Source organism: Pholis gunnellus (assembly GCF_910591455.1).
Source record: "Pholis gunnellus genome assembly, chromosome: 4".
NCBI lineage: Eukaryota > Metazoa > Chordata > Actinopteri > Perciformes > Pholidae > Pholis > Pholis gunnellus.
The window spans coordinates 2673517-2691329 of NC_136530.1; the positions used below are offsets into that span (position 1 = coordinate 2673517).

Sequence of the window (17813 nt, forward strand, 5' to 3'; positions counted from 1 at the left end):
ATTGAGTACTTAGTACTCAGTTACTTCAATCTTATAAAAAATAAACTTGCTTACAGAATGCTGTTGACATGAGCTGTACAACTCTGCATGACTGCTGCAAATAAACACAAAAAGGAAACTTTGAAACTTTTCTTACTCCCTTTCATACTTGGTCCAAAAATAGACATCCAAAGGTTATGAAAGAATGTTTTTGTCTGCAGACTTTGCTCTGACTTGCTCTCACATGCTAAGCAACCAGTGAAACCGGTTCGACAGTAACTTGAGTCTCTGTACTCTTTGCATGTTGTGTCACTCTTTTAGTCGAGGCTGTGGCGACGGACTGCAAAATATGCCTGAACTCCTGTTTCCTTCAAATATTTCATTCTGAGCACAAACACTCGGTCCTCTTCAGTTGATTCTAACTCGGCTTTGAAAAGAGAAGACGGGTAAAAATGGAGAATCTCGGTGAGTTCATTTTGAAGATAAATGTGTAGTTGCATAGTTTAACCTGCTTGAACATGCAATAATCTACGTACTTTACAAGTAACAAGGAATCGATATGTTGTAGAAATAGATTTTTCTTCTTTATTTTGATTGTTTTCATCAGTACAACGTGCAGATCTGTTTTGAGGTCAAATCAGCTTGTTCATAAACATACTTACTTCACCTCGATCAGTTGAGATCAAAACATTTATAACGACATGGGTTTGTGCTCCTTTAGGGATGTGTTCAGGGAGCCTGGTTTTTCTTTTATTTACAGCTCGGATCAGCTCTCAAAGCACATGGTGTCCCAAGGCAACAACCTTTTATTCATCTACTATATAAATTGTTTACGAAGAACAAAACAGGGTTATGGTTTCCACACTGTATCAATGCCTTCTGTGTGATTCCCTCCTTGAACTGTGAGTACATTTTACAGAACTAACACCAGCGTCAAAGAAACCGACCTGCACACTGGTGCCAACAAAAACCAGTTGGACGGACTTGATTTCCAGTAAAGACAGACAACTCTTTTGATTCCCATCAGGATATAGAAACAATCCTCTTCCTTATAAATGTGAAACTCCACCCCAACAGTTTATTGTAAATACTGAGTCATGAGACAAAAGACACACCTCTAGGTTGTTGTATAATCAAATGCACAAAGGCTATTTATTAAAATTAAGCCTTTTTTAATTGTTGATGATGCTGCGTTTCAGCTCTATAATAAGTTACCAGTCTGTATTTTGTGGTGTAGATGAATTAGTTCTCGTATTTACATATATCTACATAAATGAGGTGGACAACATATGTTAAACTCCTTTGATTATAATGTAGGTCAGATAACAGCCTCTGAACATGAACAAGTATTTGTGTTGCATTGCGTCTGACAAGTCTTTTGATTTTATCTTGTCACTTGTATTTTACATTTTTTTGTGACAAAGGGAGGTGATGAGTCATTCTTTATTATCCCCTTGTTGCTTCTTTTTCATTTTGCCTCAAAATGGTTTGTTTTGGTTCAGGGTCATTCTAAAAGTGTTTTTGTCTCAACGTACTGACAATCTTCAGACTGCGTCTCTAGAAATGAAGGAGGATTAATAGAGTCAAAAATGACACAAAGTCCCAGAGGAACCAGCACGAGTTCACCAGAGCGTTCCTCTTCTGTCAGTCAGAGAAAGCAGCAGAGGCATCAGCTAATGCAGCACCTGTGATAACGCCGTCGTCCTAGTTTTGGTGTTTTTTCTTATCCTGCTCAGTATGAGATCTGCTGTTAGTCCTTGTATGAAAAGCCAACTGATCACAACAAAATCCATTATCATCAAGCCAAGGAAGCTGTTTCGCAAAGTTTGTAGAAAAACATGACATTTTGGTAAAACTGTCGCTCCCTATTTCTGGTCCCAAAAATATTTTTTCTCTTGTTTGGGGGCGACTGTGGCTCAATCAGAGGATCAGCGGTTCGATCCCCGGCTCCACTAGTCGTATGTCGATGTGTCCATGAGTAAGACACTTAAGCCCAAACCCACTCCCGTAGCTGTGTGTGAATGTGTGTGAATGTTAGTTAGTCCTGATGGGCACCATAGTAGCTCTTGCCATCATTGATGAATGGTGGTGAAGGGAGGAATGATGACATGCAGTGTGAAAGCGCTTTGAGTGGTCGGAAAGACTAGAAAAGCACTATACAAGTACAGTTAATTTACCATTTGTCTTCCAGGAGAGAGAGAGAGCACCCCCTTGTCGGAGGTCAGGCTCATCCTGATTGGTGGGAGATGGGCTGGCAAGAGCTTCTCCGGCAACACCATACTGAGAGAGGAAAGGTTCGAGTGTGGCCGAACCAGAACAACTAAGATCGAGGTGAGGCACGGGGCGGTGGAGGACCGCCAGCTCACCGTGGTCGACATTCCGGGATGGAACAGCTCCGTCTCCCTCACCGAGATCCCAGAAGGGGACAAGCTACGATTTAAACTCAGCGCGTCCAAGTGTTCGCCCGGCCCACACGTCTTTCTCCTCGTCGTTCCCATAGACTCTGCTTTCTCCGTGGACAACAGGAGGACCGTGGAGGAGCACATGAAGCTCCTCGGGGAGCGGGTTTGGCGATACACCATGGTGCTCTTCACCTGCGGGGACTTCCTCGGGGGGAAGACTATAGAGCAGCACATCGAGAGCGAGGGAGACTCACTCAAGTGGTTGACAGTGAGATGCAGTAACAGGTATATGAAGGCAAATTATGAAGGCAAATCACTGTCAAAATCAGAGAGCGCAAATGAGATCCACGCGCACGCGTGTGTAGAGGTCCCGCACGTGCGAATCAAACAGCCGCGCACGTAATTACTTTTGCGAGCGCTTTCACATCGCTCCGCCCAGAATATCTCTGCTCGCGCGAGCAAAGTTGAAGCCTGCGAGGTGAACACCATGCTTTGAGCGTGAGGGGCATCCCCTAGCGCGCGACTTCTTCTAGTGTTCAGTAGTGGATTGGAAACCACCTCTACACTGCCACCTAGCGTTTGTGTCCAGCCAATCTAAAGACCAGGATTGTAACCAATTAAATCTAGGGATACAATTGGGTCCGCCCACTTAGTGTCAAAAAGAAAATCTACTCGGGAGCAGAAAAGCAGTGATAGTAGTCGCGCGCTAGGGGACTCGCCCCCTCGCTCATATGGTTTTCTCCTCGCAGGCTGCAACTTTGCTGTCGCGAGTTGAGATATTCTGGGCGGAGTGATGTGAAAGTGCTCGTCAAAGTAAAATACGTGCACAGCTGTTTGATATGCAAGCGCAGCACCTCTACACACACGCCGCTTCAATCTTATTTGCACTCTCGGATTTTGACAGTGATTTGCCTTCATACAGGTACCACGTAATCAATAACAAGGAGATGAGAAACTCAGATCAGGTGACGCAGCTGCTGCAGAAGATAGACGAGATGGTGTGGCTCAACAAAGGCAGTTGCTACCAGTTAGACGAGCAGACGCTAAACACCATCAACGAGAAGCAGCGAGAAGTGTCCGAAAGGGCGTTGATGAGAAGGAGGGGGTCCGAAGAGCAAAGACGACAAATGAATCCAGGTGAATGTCTCAATAGATTCACACAAACACGTCCTGTATCATAAAGCATACTAAGTATTAGCCGAAATAGATAATCACCGGAGGATAAGAATCACGTTTACGTTAGGATGAGCCGTTTATATTAAAGGTGTGAATCTTCACTGGCCTCACGATTCGATTACGATTCGAATGCACGTCAATGTATCGCATCCTCAAATTTCTGTTACTGCCAAGCGGCAACCTCCGGTTCATGCCGAGTGAAGCCGAAGCTTCATGTCTTAAAGCTGCATTCTCTCTAATGTCCACCAGGGGGCGACTCCTCTGGTTGTATAGAAGTCTATGAGAAAATGACTCTACTTCTCTCTTGATTTATTACCTCAGTAAACATTGTAAACATGAGTTTATGGTCTCAATCTCTAGTTTCAAGTCTTCTTCAATACAGCATGATGTTCATTTAGTAAATTGTGATTAATATAACCATTTGTTTGACTCTTAAGTTGTATGTTGAGTTAACTGGTGTGAATGGCTGTAAGCTCCATGACTATTCAAGCTTTGTTTTGTCTCACAGAAGAGATGAAGCCCATCCCAAAACTCCGCGTGGTTCTCTTGGGAAGCCGAAGCGTTGGGAAAACCTCAGTGGGGAACTCCATCTTGGGATTCAAAGAGCAAGAAGATGGGCAAAGAACGGCCCGCTCGGTGGCCCGGCGGGGTTTTGTGGGTGAAACTGAAATAACTATTGTTGACACGCCGGGTTGGTGGAAAGGCTTCTCTGTGGTTGACACTACTGAAGCAATGAGGGAGGAAGTGATGCGCAGCCCGTTTCTGTGCCTCCCTGGGCCTCACGTCTTCCTGCTGGTGATCGACGTAGACGCGTCGTTCAACGGCAAACACTTAGAAGCAGTGACGTCACACGTGGAGCTTCTCGGAGAAGAAGTGTGGCGACACACGATTGTGGTTTTCACCAGAGGAGACTGGCTGGGGACCCACACCGTGGAGGAGTACATCGAAGGGGAGGGAACGGCGCTGCAGTCTCTTGTTGAAAAATGTGGAAACAGATATCACGTCATTGACAACAAGAATGCAGATGATGGCGCTCAAATCACAGAGCTGCTGGAGAAAATCACTGAGACAGTGGCTGGAAATGGTCAGGACTACTTTGTCCCAGATCATGAGACATTTGAGACGATCGAAAAGAGAAGAGTGAGAGTGGAAGAAGCGGCGCAACAGAGGCAAAGTCAAGTCGTGGCCAAAAGAAAAGCCCTCAGAGGTATGGATGGGTCAGTCATCTAGCCTCATAGAAGTCTATGAGAAAATGACTCTACTTCTCTCTTGATTTATTACCTCAGTAAACATTGTAAACATGAGTTTATGGTCTCAATCTCTAGTTTCAAGTCTTCTTCAATACAGCATGATGTTCATTTAGTAAATGATGGTCCATTTAGAGTCACACAGACCATAAAGCAGGGTATGCTTTAGGGAGACTTCAAAACCGCCGTCCACAAACCAATGAGTGACACACGTCCACTTCTTCTGTACAGTCTATAGTCTGATATGAAGAGCTCATTATCAGCTAATGAAAACACGATTCTCAGTTTCAGGGGATTATACACAAATGAAAACTTAGTTATGAATATTATATTCCATTTCTGCTAATTAATCCCCCGAAATGCTACGTACTGGCCCTTTAACTGTGCCAAATTCTTATTTACTCTAATAGTATTGTATGTACTGGATGTAATTTTGTTTTTCACCCTGCGGTTGTTGTTGTTTTTTCTTCTCAGATGACAGTAAAGAACTATCGGAGCTCAAGATCTTGATGCTTGGCCAGAAGACATTTGGGAAGAGCGCAACAGGAAACAACCTCCTGCGTAAAGAAGTGTTCGCCACCTGTGAGAATACGTCCTGTCAGATGGAGGAAGGGAAAGTTGCCGGCAAGTTGGTCACAGTGATCGACACCCCGGGGTGGCGGAGAGATCCCTCCTGCTGCACTGAAGAGAAGGACAAAGAAATAATCCGAGGCCTGTCGCTGAGCCCTTCGGGGGTTCACGCCATTCTGCTGGTCGTCCCCTTGGACCTGAAGTTCAGAGAAGCTCAGCAGGCCGCCCTGGAGGAACACGTGAACCTCTTCGGCGCCGACATCTGGAAACACGCCGTGGTCCTGTTCACGTATGGAGACAATCTGGCGGACAAATCCGTGGAGGAGCACATCGAGAGCGAGCACAGCGCTCTACGCTGGCTGATAGACAAGTGTGAGAACAAATACCACATCATGAACAATATGAAGAAGACGGACACGGGTCAGGTCAACGAGCTGTTCAAGAAGATCGAGGAAATGGTGGCGGGGAACGGCGGCCGGCTCTTCTGCCCCGAGATGAACGACATCCACCTGAGGATTGACGAGAAGTTCGCGAGGAGGCAGCTGAAGCATGTGCTGAAGCACCGTCTGGAGGAGGAGTACAAGAAGAGAGAGCTGGAGATGATGAAGGGCTTCAAGGAGACGCTTCTCCACCTGCAGGCAGAGGTCAAGGGTCAAAGTGTGACGAGCACTAAGTCCAAGTTCCTGAGTGAGTATCGTGCCGCGATGGGGTTTTATGATTGATTCGTGTTCTCCCATCGATGTTCTGTTGTTCTGATCTTTTGTTTTTTTAGTTGGTGATGTGACCAAAATCAAAGCCAAGGGTATTGTCCAGAGGAAGAAAGATGGAAAGGAGAAGGAGGAAAATATAAACTCAAAAATCAGCCAAGAAATTGAAAAGCTGGGGAAAAACATAGAAACTAAATCCTTGGAGCTTCAGCAAGGCAGCATGGACTTCTTTCTCCCAACTTGTAAGTGAAAATAGGATCCGAATTTCTAGCACAGTGTCGTGTGACTTCCGGTGTCCCTCATGAGACCTTGTTTCAGAGTATTTCACGATCTTTTCCTAAACCTAACTAAGTAGCTTTGTTGCGTAAACCTAACAAAGTCTTTCACAATCTTTTCCTGTGAAAACTGATGTTTATTTAGAAAATATCGTGTTCATGCAATAAGCGGAAATTGTCACATGTTGCTGGAATTTTGATGAAATACGCACGTAAAATGACGAGTAACTCTTCGTTAGATATATAAACCGTCGGTAAGAGGATACGTTGAACTACGTGTTTTACCGTGTGATGGAAGTTCAAAGAGCGTGGGTGAATTTGTTGCTCTCGGCGTTGACTATCTTCATATTTATTCTGGAATAATTTCCCATGATGCTTCACTTGAACGGGCGGGACTTCTCTCTATTATCAGCAGGTTGACGTCACAGTGAATTGTTTGTTTGTTTCATCCACAGTTAAAGGAGAGGGACCAGCTCCATCTACCTCTGGGTCTTTGGCTCAAATGGAAAATCCAACCCGCCACTATGATAAAGTTCTCGGCTGGCTGTCCACGCTTGAGATCAGCAGAAACTACGATAATCAGATGTCCCTGAACTTCTCTCAGGCGACGTCTGGGTACAGATCCGTGCTGCCACACGACCACCTGGACTTTGACGAAGAAGACAATGAATGAATGAGTTCATGAGGACCAAAATGCATTTTAGCATTGCAGAATTTACTTTGAGGGAACGTTCGTTGGTCTAAGACAAAGGAAGGCCTTCGTTAAAAATCATCATCATCATTTTTACAGTTGCTCTTATTCGCTTTGGCTCAATTCTTGAACGGGAATTGTTTGTTGCTCACAACGTATCTAATATTTGTCGTGAATTCAAGCGAGTTGCTCGTGTCTTGGCCGTGTGTGCAAACGAGTTAGTACAACAACGACTTCCACGACTTGTGAAAACCAATGAATTTATCCTCCGTTTCTGTCACGGTCTTCACTTAACTTCTAAACTTTCTTTCATCGTTTGAGCCATCGCATGCAAAATGATCTATTCAATTATCAAAATCTGTCAGACATGCATTATTATGTGTTACGTATATTCCATAGATATCTATGGCAAGTTGTTATGAGATGTAAGGAGGTAGAATGTGATGTTTTTTACTGAACTATTTTCAGCTTTTTTCATTCATCAGGTTTTATCTTGGCGTTGATTTTTGGTTTCACAGTACATTTAGCACATTGCTACACAAATGTGCATTAATTCCCCTTGTATTGTACAGTATTGACTTTTCCCAGTAAACCTTTACCTGCCACTGAAACCGGAATCTAAAAAGATCCGTGTGATGCACGAACGCTTTGATGGACAACAGGACATTCTTGTTTAGTACAAAAGGCAGTCAGAGAACCAAACAGAGATAAGAATCCTTTCCAGGGTTCACGGCCAGGAAACATGTAAATATTTCAACCCGCATGACTCATGATGACAAAACAACTTTATACTTTGGTGCCTTTTTCCAGTTTACTGTCATAATAACCAGATTCATAAGCACGGTGAGTTTAGGGTGAGTTTCTACCATTTGTTGACATGAAATAGAGTCGACTGTCTTTAAAAAATGAGCCAAGACGATTTATATTTTATATTTTTACTGTATTTTCCTTCTACTTTATATTTGTGTCTTGGTTTTAGTTCATACTTTTATTTTTGTATCATATTTTCTCTTACTATGTTTATGTTATGCAGCAAAGCTACTTTTTTATACGGGAAACCTTCTTGGCAATAAACCGGATTCTGATTCTAGACAGACGAAGGAAGGAAGGGAAGAAGGAAGGAAGGAAGGAAGGAAGACAGAAAGGAGAAAAAAAGCAAGGACAGAAAGAAGGAAAGAAAGAAAGGAAGGAAGAGGGAAAGAAAGAGAAAGGAAGGGAAAAAAGGAAAGAAGAGGGAAAGACAGTAAGGAAGGAAAGAAGGAAGGAGACCATATATATATATAGATATATATATTTAAGTTTAATATAAAGTGATCTGTGGACCTTGAGAGCTTATTAACAAACAGATTCTTCTGCTTTAATATCGTTTCTGCTGTAACAACCTGGTGCTGATTCATTATAGGAGAAAATCAGAGCACGGAAATAAATCTAAACAACTTCAGATGTTTTCAAATAAATCTCAAATATATGTTGATATTAATGTAACTGTTAAATGATGTCGTATCATGTGACATCATAATGATAAAACTGTTATAAGTGACAATATCTCAGGTACATCTTCTAATAAAACATTCTGATCATTAAACTGTTCCAGACCTCCTGTTCTTTCTTTGGAGATTTAAATAAACAATAATTACACAATATTTAATGTCTTTATAATGCATCAAACTTGTTATTTGATGCGACTGATGAGCGTGATGTAGAACAACCTCTGAATCTGACGTATACAGCCGATAAAATAAGTATTGAACACGTAAATATATTTCTAAAGGTGCTGTTGACATTTTCACCAGATGTCGGTAACAACCCAAAAAATCCACACATACAAAGAAAATCAAACAAATAAGTTCAGAAATTAAGTTATGTGTAATAAAATGGAATGACACAGGGAAACAGTATTGAACACACTCACTGAAATATATTTGATACTTCGTGCAAAAGCCTTTGTTGGTACTCACGACTTCATGACGCCTCCTGTCTGGAGGAACTAGTCTCATGCTTTGCTCAGGTGGGGTTTCGGCCCATTCTTCCACACAAACATTCTTCAAATCTTGAAGGTTTCGTGGGCCTCTTCTATGAACTCTGATCTTTAATTCTTTCCATAGATTTTCTATTGGATTCAAGTCAGCTGATTGGCTGGGCCATTCTAGCAGCTTTATTTTCTTTCTCTGAAACCAGTTGAGCAGTGTTGGGGCCATAATCTGGAAGTGGAGAGAACATCATTTCACCATAAACCGGCCACCAGGTGCTCCTCGCATGATTTCTGACAGAGGAGTGAAAAGAATTATCAGAAGAGTTGTGCAAGAGCCAAGGACCACCTGTGGAGATAGTTTCAAAGAAAACAACAAGTAATGCACTCGACCGCCGTGCCCTGTATGCACGCTCACCACGCAAGACTCCACTGCTGAAGGAAAAGCATGTTGAAGCTTGTTTAAAGTTTGCTGCACAACATTTAGACAAGCCTGTGAAATACTGGGAGAATAGAGTTTGGTCAGATGAGAGCAACATTGAACTCTTTGGATGCCATAATACACAGCATGTTTGGAGGTCAAATGGCACTGCACGTCACCCCACAAACACCTAACTAACAAGATGATGAAGATGAAACGAGGGTGGACATTTCAGCACGACATTGATCCCAAACACACAGCCAAGGAAACTCTCAACTGGTTTCAGAGAAATAAAATAAAGCTGCTAGAATGGCCCAGCCAATCAGCTGACTTGAATCCATTAGAAAATCTATGAAAGAACTAAAGATCAGAGTTCATAGTAGAGGCCCACGGAACCTTCAAGATGTGAAGACTGTTTGTACTGTATTATTGCATTATGCATTATTTGTATGTGTTCTAATGATTTTAATGTTGCCGCTGGTACAGATGGAGCTAATTGTATATACTTAATATACTGCTCAGTGGCTTAATATATAATAATACTAATTTTAAATAAATAAAATAAAATGAATAATCATAATTTATTACTTGATTTATATATTTTTTATCATTAATCTGAAAAGTAACAACCATCCAAATGGAGAAGAAGTGAAAAGAAGCATAACATGGAGATACCACGTTACTTAAGTACAGTAATTGAGTAAATATATACTTAGATACATTTCACCACTACGTTGTAGTATTGCTAACTTTACTACTAAAAGAACTGAATACTTCTTCCACCACTGATTATACTGTTTATGTGTTTTACTGCTGTTCGCTATTTTGTCCACTAGAATGCGACAAAGCACCCCCGTCAGGAAATGACTCTCTCTCTCCGTGACGTAGAATTCACGAGCCGGAAGTGAATAATTGTAGTCATTAGGAACCCTGATAGTGACATGACAATTCAAACTACACTCTGAAAAACATACAACAAGCCAAGTAAAAAGCCAACCAGGTTCGTGTTTAATAATATAAACTGCTCGTCTGTTATAAAAATATACTTCCGGTCGCGCGCGACTGTTGTTATTGTTATTCAGCCCAGTGTTGTTTACTGGGAACGGGGCTAATTAGCATGCTAACTGCAGACTCAGACCTGTTTGTCTGCAGTGTTTTAACATTACCGAAAGCTAAATATTTAAACACCGATGACCAGCTAGCGGCTGAGCTTTTAATGTTACGTTATTATTAACCTGACCCTGAATATAACTGCTCTTTTTCCATCTTTAACAGATCCTTTGAAGAAGTCTCCTGAACAAACAGACAGGATGGTAAGAAATGTATCATCTGCTAAATGACATGTTGATGTAATATATATATATATTCACTGCTTTGGTACGGTGTTCATACATGGAGTGATTATTATGATATTATAGTACATGCTTTGTCTTTGTGGTTGCTTTCGACAGCACGGCCGAGTGAAGGTGAAATCTACAGCCCAGCAGGAGGAGGAGAAGAGGAAGGAGAGAGAGAAGAAGCTGAAGATATACGTGGCTGCACGAGACGCCTGCTTCTCTAAGGTTGTTACACTTATAACACACATGCCATATGTTTACATGACGAGGCTCGATATTCATGCTATCTTTTTCAAAAACAAGGTAAACGGTTTTATCCATCACATGATAGTAGAATATTGTCTCTGCGTATACTCATGAAATAAACAGTAGGACATTAAAATACAAACAATGCCATAAATACAGATGAGCAGGTGTGCAAAGCTGCATTGAAAAGCAGCGACGGTCTAATCGGCTTTGTTAAAAACGTGAACAAAGGTCTGCTGTAGCTGTCCCCACGTTTCATTACCATGGACACACATTGTAGTTTATTTGAGTCAAATCTACACACGACATCCTGCTTCCTGTGAATACCTCATAGAGCACCAAAGATGCATCACATCCACAGCTAATAACAGTCCAACAAATGCACTAATTCTCCTGCTGATTTAACTTCTGATGAACACTACAGCGCCCTGCTGTTTCAGGAAATCACTGAGCCTTTAACAAATAAATGTAAACTATAAACATCTGACCTGTTTTCAAAGGTTTGTGTCTTCAGTCGGGACCGATGGGCTCAGGGCTGGAGGCCACAGACAGGACAGGAAGTCAGAAAGTATTTAGAGAATAAAGAATAACAGCAGCAGCGTCAGTTAAAGTTCAGTATTTAAACCAAATGTCATGCTCAGTGCTTATTGAATAGTTTCATTGACTAAGTGGTGCTTATTTAGCAGTTTCAGGTTTGTTTTGTTCTTGTGCTCATTTCTCATATATCCTTTCCCTGCATCTGTCTGTCTGTCTCTCTGTCTCTCTGTCTCTCTGTCATTCTGTCTGTCTGTCTGTCTCTCTGTCTCCCTGTCTGTCTGTCTGTCTGTCTGTCTGTCTGTCTGTCTGTCTGGTCGCCTTCCTCCCTCGATCCTGTATGACAGAGAAAAGAGGGCATCTGGGACGAGGGGGCTCTCCAGATTACCCAGCAGCTGCTATCGTCCAATCCTGACTTTGGAACGCTGTGGAACTACAGACGAGAGATCCTCCTGCACCTGGAGACTGTGAAGTTAGAGCACTACCAGTTATCTCATCACCTGTAGACAATATCGATTGTAAATCATCAGAGACAGCGCAGGAGATTTATGTTTTTTCCCCCCCGCTCTAGGGACGAGGATGAAGTGCAGAAGATTTACGAGGCCGAGCTGTCCTTTCTGGAGTCTTGCCTGAAAGTGAACCCAAAGTCGTACGGCAGCTGGCACCACCGAGATTGGGTCTCAACCCGTCTGCCTCGACCGGACTGGGCCAGAGAGCTGAGCTTGTGCGATCGCTGCTTGAGCCTGGACGACCGCAACTGTGAGTAATGGAGTAGAAGAAACAAGGCGTTAGCAGTTTATCTAGACCTGATATCTGTTCTCTCTTTCCATCCATCTCTCTCCCGGTTGTCCCGCCTCCTCCAGTCCATTGCTGGGATTATCGCCGGATGGTTGTGAAGATGTCCGGCGTGCCCGTGGATCAGGAGCTGGCGTTCACCGATCGTCTCATCGGCTCCAACTTCTCCAACTACTCCAGCTGGCACTACCGCAGCACCCTGCTGCCGCTGCTCCACCCGGAGTCTCCCGAGCTCCCGTCGCCTCCCCGGCCCGAGCTCCCGCCTTCCCCGCAGACCCACTCCCACCGCGTCTGTGAGGAGCAGCTCCTCAAAGGTGAACGCCGACTGAGCAGATGAATGGCAACGGTTGTGTGGGCAGCGATACCCGACAACGACAGACAGGGGGCAGTGTGACGCTTCACAAGCTCTATCTCCACACTCACAGACGAGTCCCTCAGGGTTTAGTTCTGTCCCAGTGTTCAAGGGTTCCCTATCGGACATTTTGAGCCTTTTATGAACACTTTCTGTTAGTCTGCATTTACTTTGCATCAAGGGAATTACCCACAATTCATAGCAATGTGACACAGGGTTTCCAGGGGAAGTCTGAGACGTCGCAGCTGTTTGCAGCTACGTGATTTGTATTTTATTTCTACCGTTTACCAGCTGACGTCAGCCGAGTCCCTGAGGGTTCAGGTTACAGCAGCTCTCTGCTGTGTAATTCAACACAATCATCATGAATAATTACACCTTTTTATTTATTTTTTTCAGAATATGAGCTTGTACAGAATGCTTTCTTCACCGACCCAAACGACCAGAGCGCTTGGTTCTACTATCGCTGGCTGCTAGGCAGAGGTGAGTCCATCTCACACCTGTCTGTGTAAATAAGTACGAGAGAGTTTGTTTTTGTGCGGCTCGTGTTCAACAGTCTTCTGTCTTCTTACCAGCGGAGCGCGAGGAGATGATCAGCTGTGTGTTCGTCAGCCGGGAGGAGGAGCGAGTGTCCGTCGCCTTCTCCAGACCCGTTAATGTGAGCGTCGTCACGCGCGCTCCTTTTTTTTCGTGACGTAAAATGTTCCTCGTTCTTACTTTGTTTTATTACTCCGTTGCTTTTATGAAGGCGCAGTCCGTCGGCCTGCTGCTGCTCCTCGACGGGAAGCCTCAGAGGGTGGAGTGGAGGAGCGTCCACCCGCGCTTCAAACACAGCCCTGTCTGTGTATCCTTCTCCATCAGCTGGTTACGCCTCAGACTTTATTCTTATTATTGTTATTATTCACTGTCAGGATGCCGGTTTAACATTCTGTTCTTGTTGATAAGACGCTGTGGAATGAGGACGAGAAGACAGTTTCTTCACAAATCTCTGATCGGTGTGCTGGAGAGGAACGTCCCCTTCACCTCAGACGTAGCACTTCCTGTCATGGCTTATTTTTTTTCTTTTAAAGAGCTTTTCTGTCTTATCAGGTCACAGCTGATGTGGCTCCAGCAGTGCTGCGATGTGAGCGGGATCAAGTCTTTTTATGTGTGAAGCTGCGCTCGCACTACATTTTTAAAAGGAAGCCGGTGACATGAAGCTGTAGAACTCTACACTTCATGTAGCTGAGCTCAGCTCCGTGTCACCTAATCATATAAATATTTATGTATATCTCAAAAAATGCTGTTAGCCAATTCTCTGCTATTTGACGTCATAAGTACATCAACGAGTGTTTGAACAGCACTTCAACATCGATGAACGAGTCAGTATCGAACCGGTGCATCCATCCCTATAATAAACAGAGTTTTATACCAAAAAGATACTTGAAGTCAGTACACAGCATTTGGTTAAAACATGAATCAATTCAAACGTTTCCTTTTTCACCTGCATGTGTACTGAACAAACCTTAACACCGGCTCAGATCTGTGACCTCCCTCCTGGAACGATAAGCGACATCACCAACGAACACAACCTGACTGTTCATTGGATGGACAAACACACGCACAGAGACTGTGCTCTGTACTCAGGTGATGCATGTCGGCCATCTTTACACGCCGTCTTCATGTTGAAGCGTCAACATCTTTAACCTCTAACCTCTAACCTCTACAGGTCGGACCGAGAGTTGGTGTCGGGACTCTGCTACGGATCAGGAACTGTTCAGGTTTGTCTGATGATGTTTATGCTTTTATTACTCAGTGTTACTTTTCCCCCTTTTACACATTATTGTACTATTATTTGTGTGGTAGCATTTAAAGAGTAAGAAGTGTGTTTTCTTTCCCTGTAGGAGCGAACTCTCCGTAGAGAAGACCTCGGTGTTACAGTCAGAGCTGCAGTCGTGCAACCAGCTGCAGGAACTGGAGCCGCTCAATAAGTGTACGTGCATTTGAAGGCGTCGCATCCTTCAGCTTCCTCGTTCTTAAATGAAAACACAACCACGCATACGTTTGCTGACGTCTTTGCTTTCCTTCGGCAGGGTGCTTGCTGACCATCATCCTCCTGATGAGGGCGCTGGACCCTCTGGGGTACGAGAAGGAGACGCTCGCTCACTTCCAAACGCTGAAAGTGAGTCCCGAAAACCCGCACACGGGGTCTGTGACACCGAGCAGGAAATAAGATCGCTGACTCACTTCTCTCCCTCAGGAAGTGGATTCCACGCGCTCTGCTTATTACAGCGACCTGTGCAGCAAGTTCATGATTGAAAACACCATCCTGAAGATGGAGTACGCTGAAGTGCGCGTCTTCAGCATTTCTGACAAGGTCGGTTCAGAATTATACAAATTATATTTGATGAGCTTATTAGGATTTTTTACAAGTTCTGAAAAGTCTTTTTTTTGTTACTTCTAACAGAAGCTGACCACTTTGTGCCACCTGGACCAGCTGTTACTGGTCACCCACATCAACCTGTCGTCCAATCAGCTGCATCGACTGCCTCCTCAGTTCGCCATGCTGCAGTGCCTGGAGGTGATGAAGATCCCGTTAAATGTCCGACACGCTGTTTCTGTTCCTGTCCCACAGCTGGTAGATGATCGGAGGAAAGATTTCTTATGTTTCTGTTTGATTAAACCTTTTTTTCTTGCAGGTCTTGGAGGCTGATAACAACTCTATAGAAAACCTGGAAGGAGTTTATCACCTTCCCAAACTGGAGGAAGTCCTCTTGAAGAATAACAGTATCCTTACATTTTTATTTGATTCATTGATTTGAATTCCGGTGCAACCGATGCAGTGTGTGTGTTTATAAAGGACGTTTATAGCCGGAGCTCATCTACAGACCTCGTCTCTAACAAATACAAACACAATACGGTCTGATACAGGCAGAGAAACTCGTAATTAAATAGAAAAATAGCCACTTCAGACAGGAATTTAAATAACAATTAGGCACAATGATGGAAATGATTTAAAACAAAACAAGGAAATGAAAGTCTGTGTATTCTATAAACACACGTATCTTTGATTTGCTCTGCCGGCCTGCCTCAGAATTTCATCCATTTCAAACTAAATGAAATTGTTGGTTTATTATTTAAGGGGCACAGCGATGACCTGAACACAAGTTCTATCCACACATTGGAAAATAAGACAGAAGACAGTTCAAACAACCAAAGGGACGGTAGTGATGTTCTGTAGTGTGTGTGTGAGGTTCTCCTCCACAGTCAGGGTTCTACTGCAGGAGATGAGTTCATAGAAACAGAGTAATGTTTTGCTGTGGACGTATTTTAGACTCCTAAAAGAATGTCTATCAGTGGAAGTGAACGCTATAGTTAGAATGTGTTCAGCTCTTCACCTCGCTGTCAGACCTTTCTGAGGAAGCTGAAGCTGTTCTATCTTTCTATGTTCTTTTCAAAAGCCACAAGACTTCAGTGACAGATTTCACCACAAGAACACAGGAGTTGTCGGTCCACCGATCCCTCGATCGGTTAGTTTCTTTGTGTCATTGTGTGACTTCGGTGTTTCAAAGGGTTAGTTCTGATTCACCAAAGTCACACAACAACACAAAGAAACTAACCGATCGAGGGAGCGGTGGACCAGCAACTCTCGTGCATCGCTGTCATCGAGGTCAATTCATATTATAACCGTACACTCGTTCCCCAAAGAAGTGACTCAAGGTTTGTGAATCAGCCCAAAACAAAGAACCATCCCCGCTGAAGAGCGCGAGCAGCTGACGCAGGCGACGGAAAAGACGCACAAGGAAGTTGTTTCCAGAGATCAGAACGTTAGCAGACTCTTCAGCTTCGTGGTTCTTTGTTCTCATCTGAGAACTTTTGTTTAGCGACGGATTGAATACAATCAGCGCTGAGATTTCACAAAGCAAACAGCGTTCTTAAACAGAAGAAGAAGAAGAGACACTTCACTGCTTCTCTTCTCCTTCACGCTTCGCTTCCCCCGATACACTCGAGAGGAATTAATGTGCTTCACAGGTTATGACACCGAGGCTATGTTCAAGTTTTTTTTAATTTATCATTTCAGCGCATACCTTCTCATGCAGATCAAGTCCTCGGGGTTTTTATATTTAGAATAATTAATTCACATCTCGGTGTCATATTTGACATGAGGATGTCACGTTTGCCCCGGCGCCTCCTCCTCTCCTTCTGAATGGAACGCACACCACAGCACACACTACCGGCTCCTTCGGGGTTTTTTTGTCTCCCTTAACCCAAAAATGCACAGAAATCTCAACGTTGGCAGACCTTCAGCCGCTGGCCTCCTGCCTCAAGCTGAAGCGTCTCGATCTTCGCGGCAACCCCGTCACTCAGCTGGCCAACGTGGAGTCGGAGCTGGCGGAGCTGCTGCCCTCGGTGTCAGACCTCCTGCTCTGATCGCCGCCGCCGTCGGTTCGTCGCTCGAATTTGTTTGCGAAAGAAGCAAGTGGGTGTTTTTTCAGTTCGTTCCACTTGTTTGGGGAGACTGTCAATCACTCCGATCCCCCCAGAGGGTGTGAAGGCCTGAAGGCCTGACGCCTTCGGGGGCACCTGTCAGAAAAACCTCTTTGACTCCTTCAACAAAATGTCTAAATGTATGTGAGTGAGTGAGCGCTTGATTCTCAATGTTGCATTTCGTTCTACAGATGTCCTCAATACAACATGCATGCGTAAAACCCTGATAACTTGCCGTGCAGCAATGCTGGCTTATTGCTTCCATGAGCTTTAAAACAGTTGGATTTGAGAAATGAAGCTTCTGACTGACGTCCAGAGCATCGCATAGTTCACATGCACGTTTTTTTTTTTTATGTTGTGTAAAGCATTTATATATGACACTCTACTGTTGCACAGTAAGTCACAGATCCAGTAATAAAACTGCACACATTGTGTCACTGCCTTCCAAAACAGCCTCTTGTTTTTTGTGATCATCTGATGTTCAAGTTTTTACTGAATGCACCTTAACTCCTCACCCGTTCATCAGGTGTTTTAAAAGGTGTGTCAGTCGGCTGAATCAGCCTTCAGTTACTGTCGTTGTTCGTTTGTTGACTTGTTTATTATTCTTGTGTCAAAGCATTTCTTATGCAACCTTTTAGGCGAAACCGA

General features: G+C 43.7%; 2 protein-coding genes across 4 annotated transcripts; both read left to right on the plus strand.

The window, feature by feature from the left end:
* Positions 1-307: 307 nt before the first annotated feature.
* Positions 308-8257, plus strand: LOC306695323 (GTPase IMAP family member 8-like). 2 transcript variants are annotated; one of them, XM_079158546.1, is made up of 7 exons: positions 308-444; positions 2171-2666; positions 3304-3518; positions 4066-4764; positions 5279-6061; positions 6147-6323; positions 6812-8257. In XM_079158546.1, exons 1-7 carry the CDS (start codon positions 432-434, stop codon positions 7027-7029), a joined length of 2601 nt encoding a protein of 866 aa, XP_079014672.1. In that variant the 5' UTR covers positions 308-431; the 3' UTR covers positions 7030-8257. The 2 variants fall into 2 exon arrangements, with proteins under 2 accessions (XP_079014672.1, XP_079014673.1); XM_079158547.1 differs by having other exon boundaries at positions 4069-4764.
* A 2086-nt stretch (positions 8258-10343) lies between these two features.
* Positions 10344-17609, plus strand: rabggta (Rab geranylgeranyltransferase subunit alpha). Of its 2 annotated transcripts, XM_079158240.1 has the most exons (18): positions 10344-10437; positions 10713-10750; positions 10889-10999; positions 11902-12026; positions 12126-12313; positions 12418-12663; positions 13098-13181; positions 13274-13356; positions 13447-13542; positions 14219-14324; positions 14407-14458; positions 14582-14670; positions 14771-14859; positions 14938-15054; positions 15145-15258; positions 15377-15464; positions 16960-17157; positions 17357-17609. In XM_079158240.1, the coding sequence occupies exons 2-17, from the start codon at positions 10748-10750 to the stop codon at positions 17106-17108; spliced, it is 1740 nt and encodes a 579-aa protein (XP_079014366.1). In that variant the 5' UTR covers positions 10344-10437; positions 10713-10747; the 3' UTR covers positions 17109-17157; positions 17357-17609. The 2 variants fall into 2 exon arrangements, with proteins under 2 accessions (XP_079014366.1, XP_079014365.1); XM_079158239.1 differs by having other exon boundaries at positions 16960-17609.
* The last annotated feature ends 204 nt before the right edge of the window (positions 17610-17813 follow it).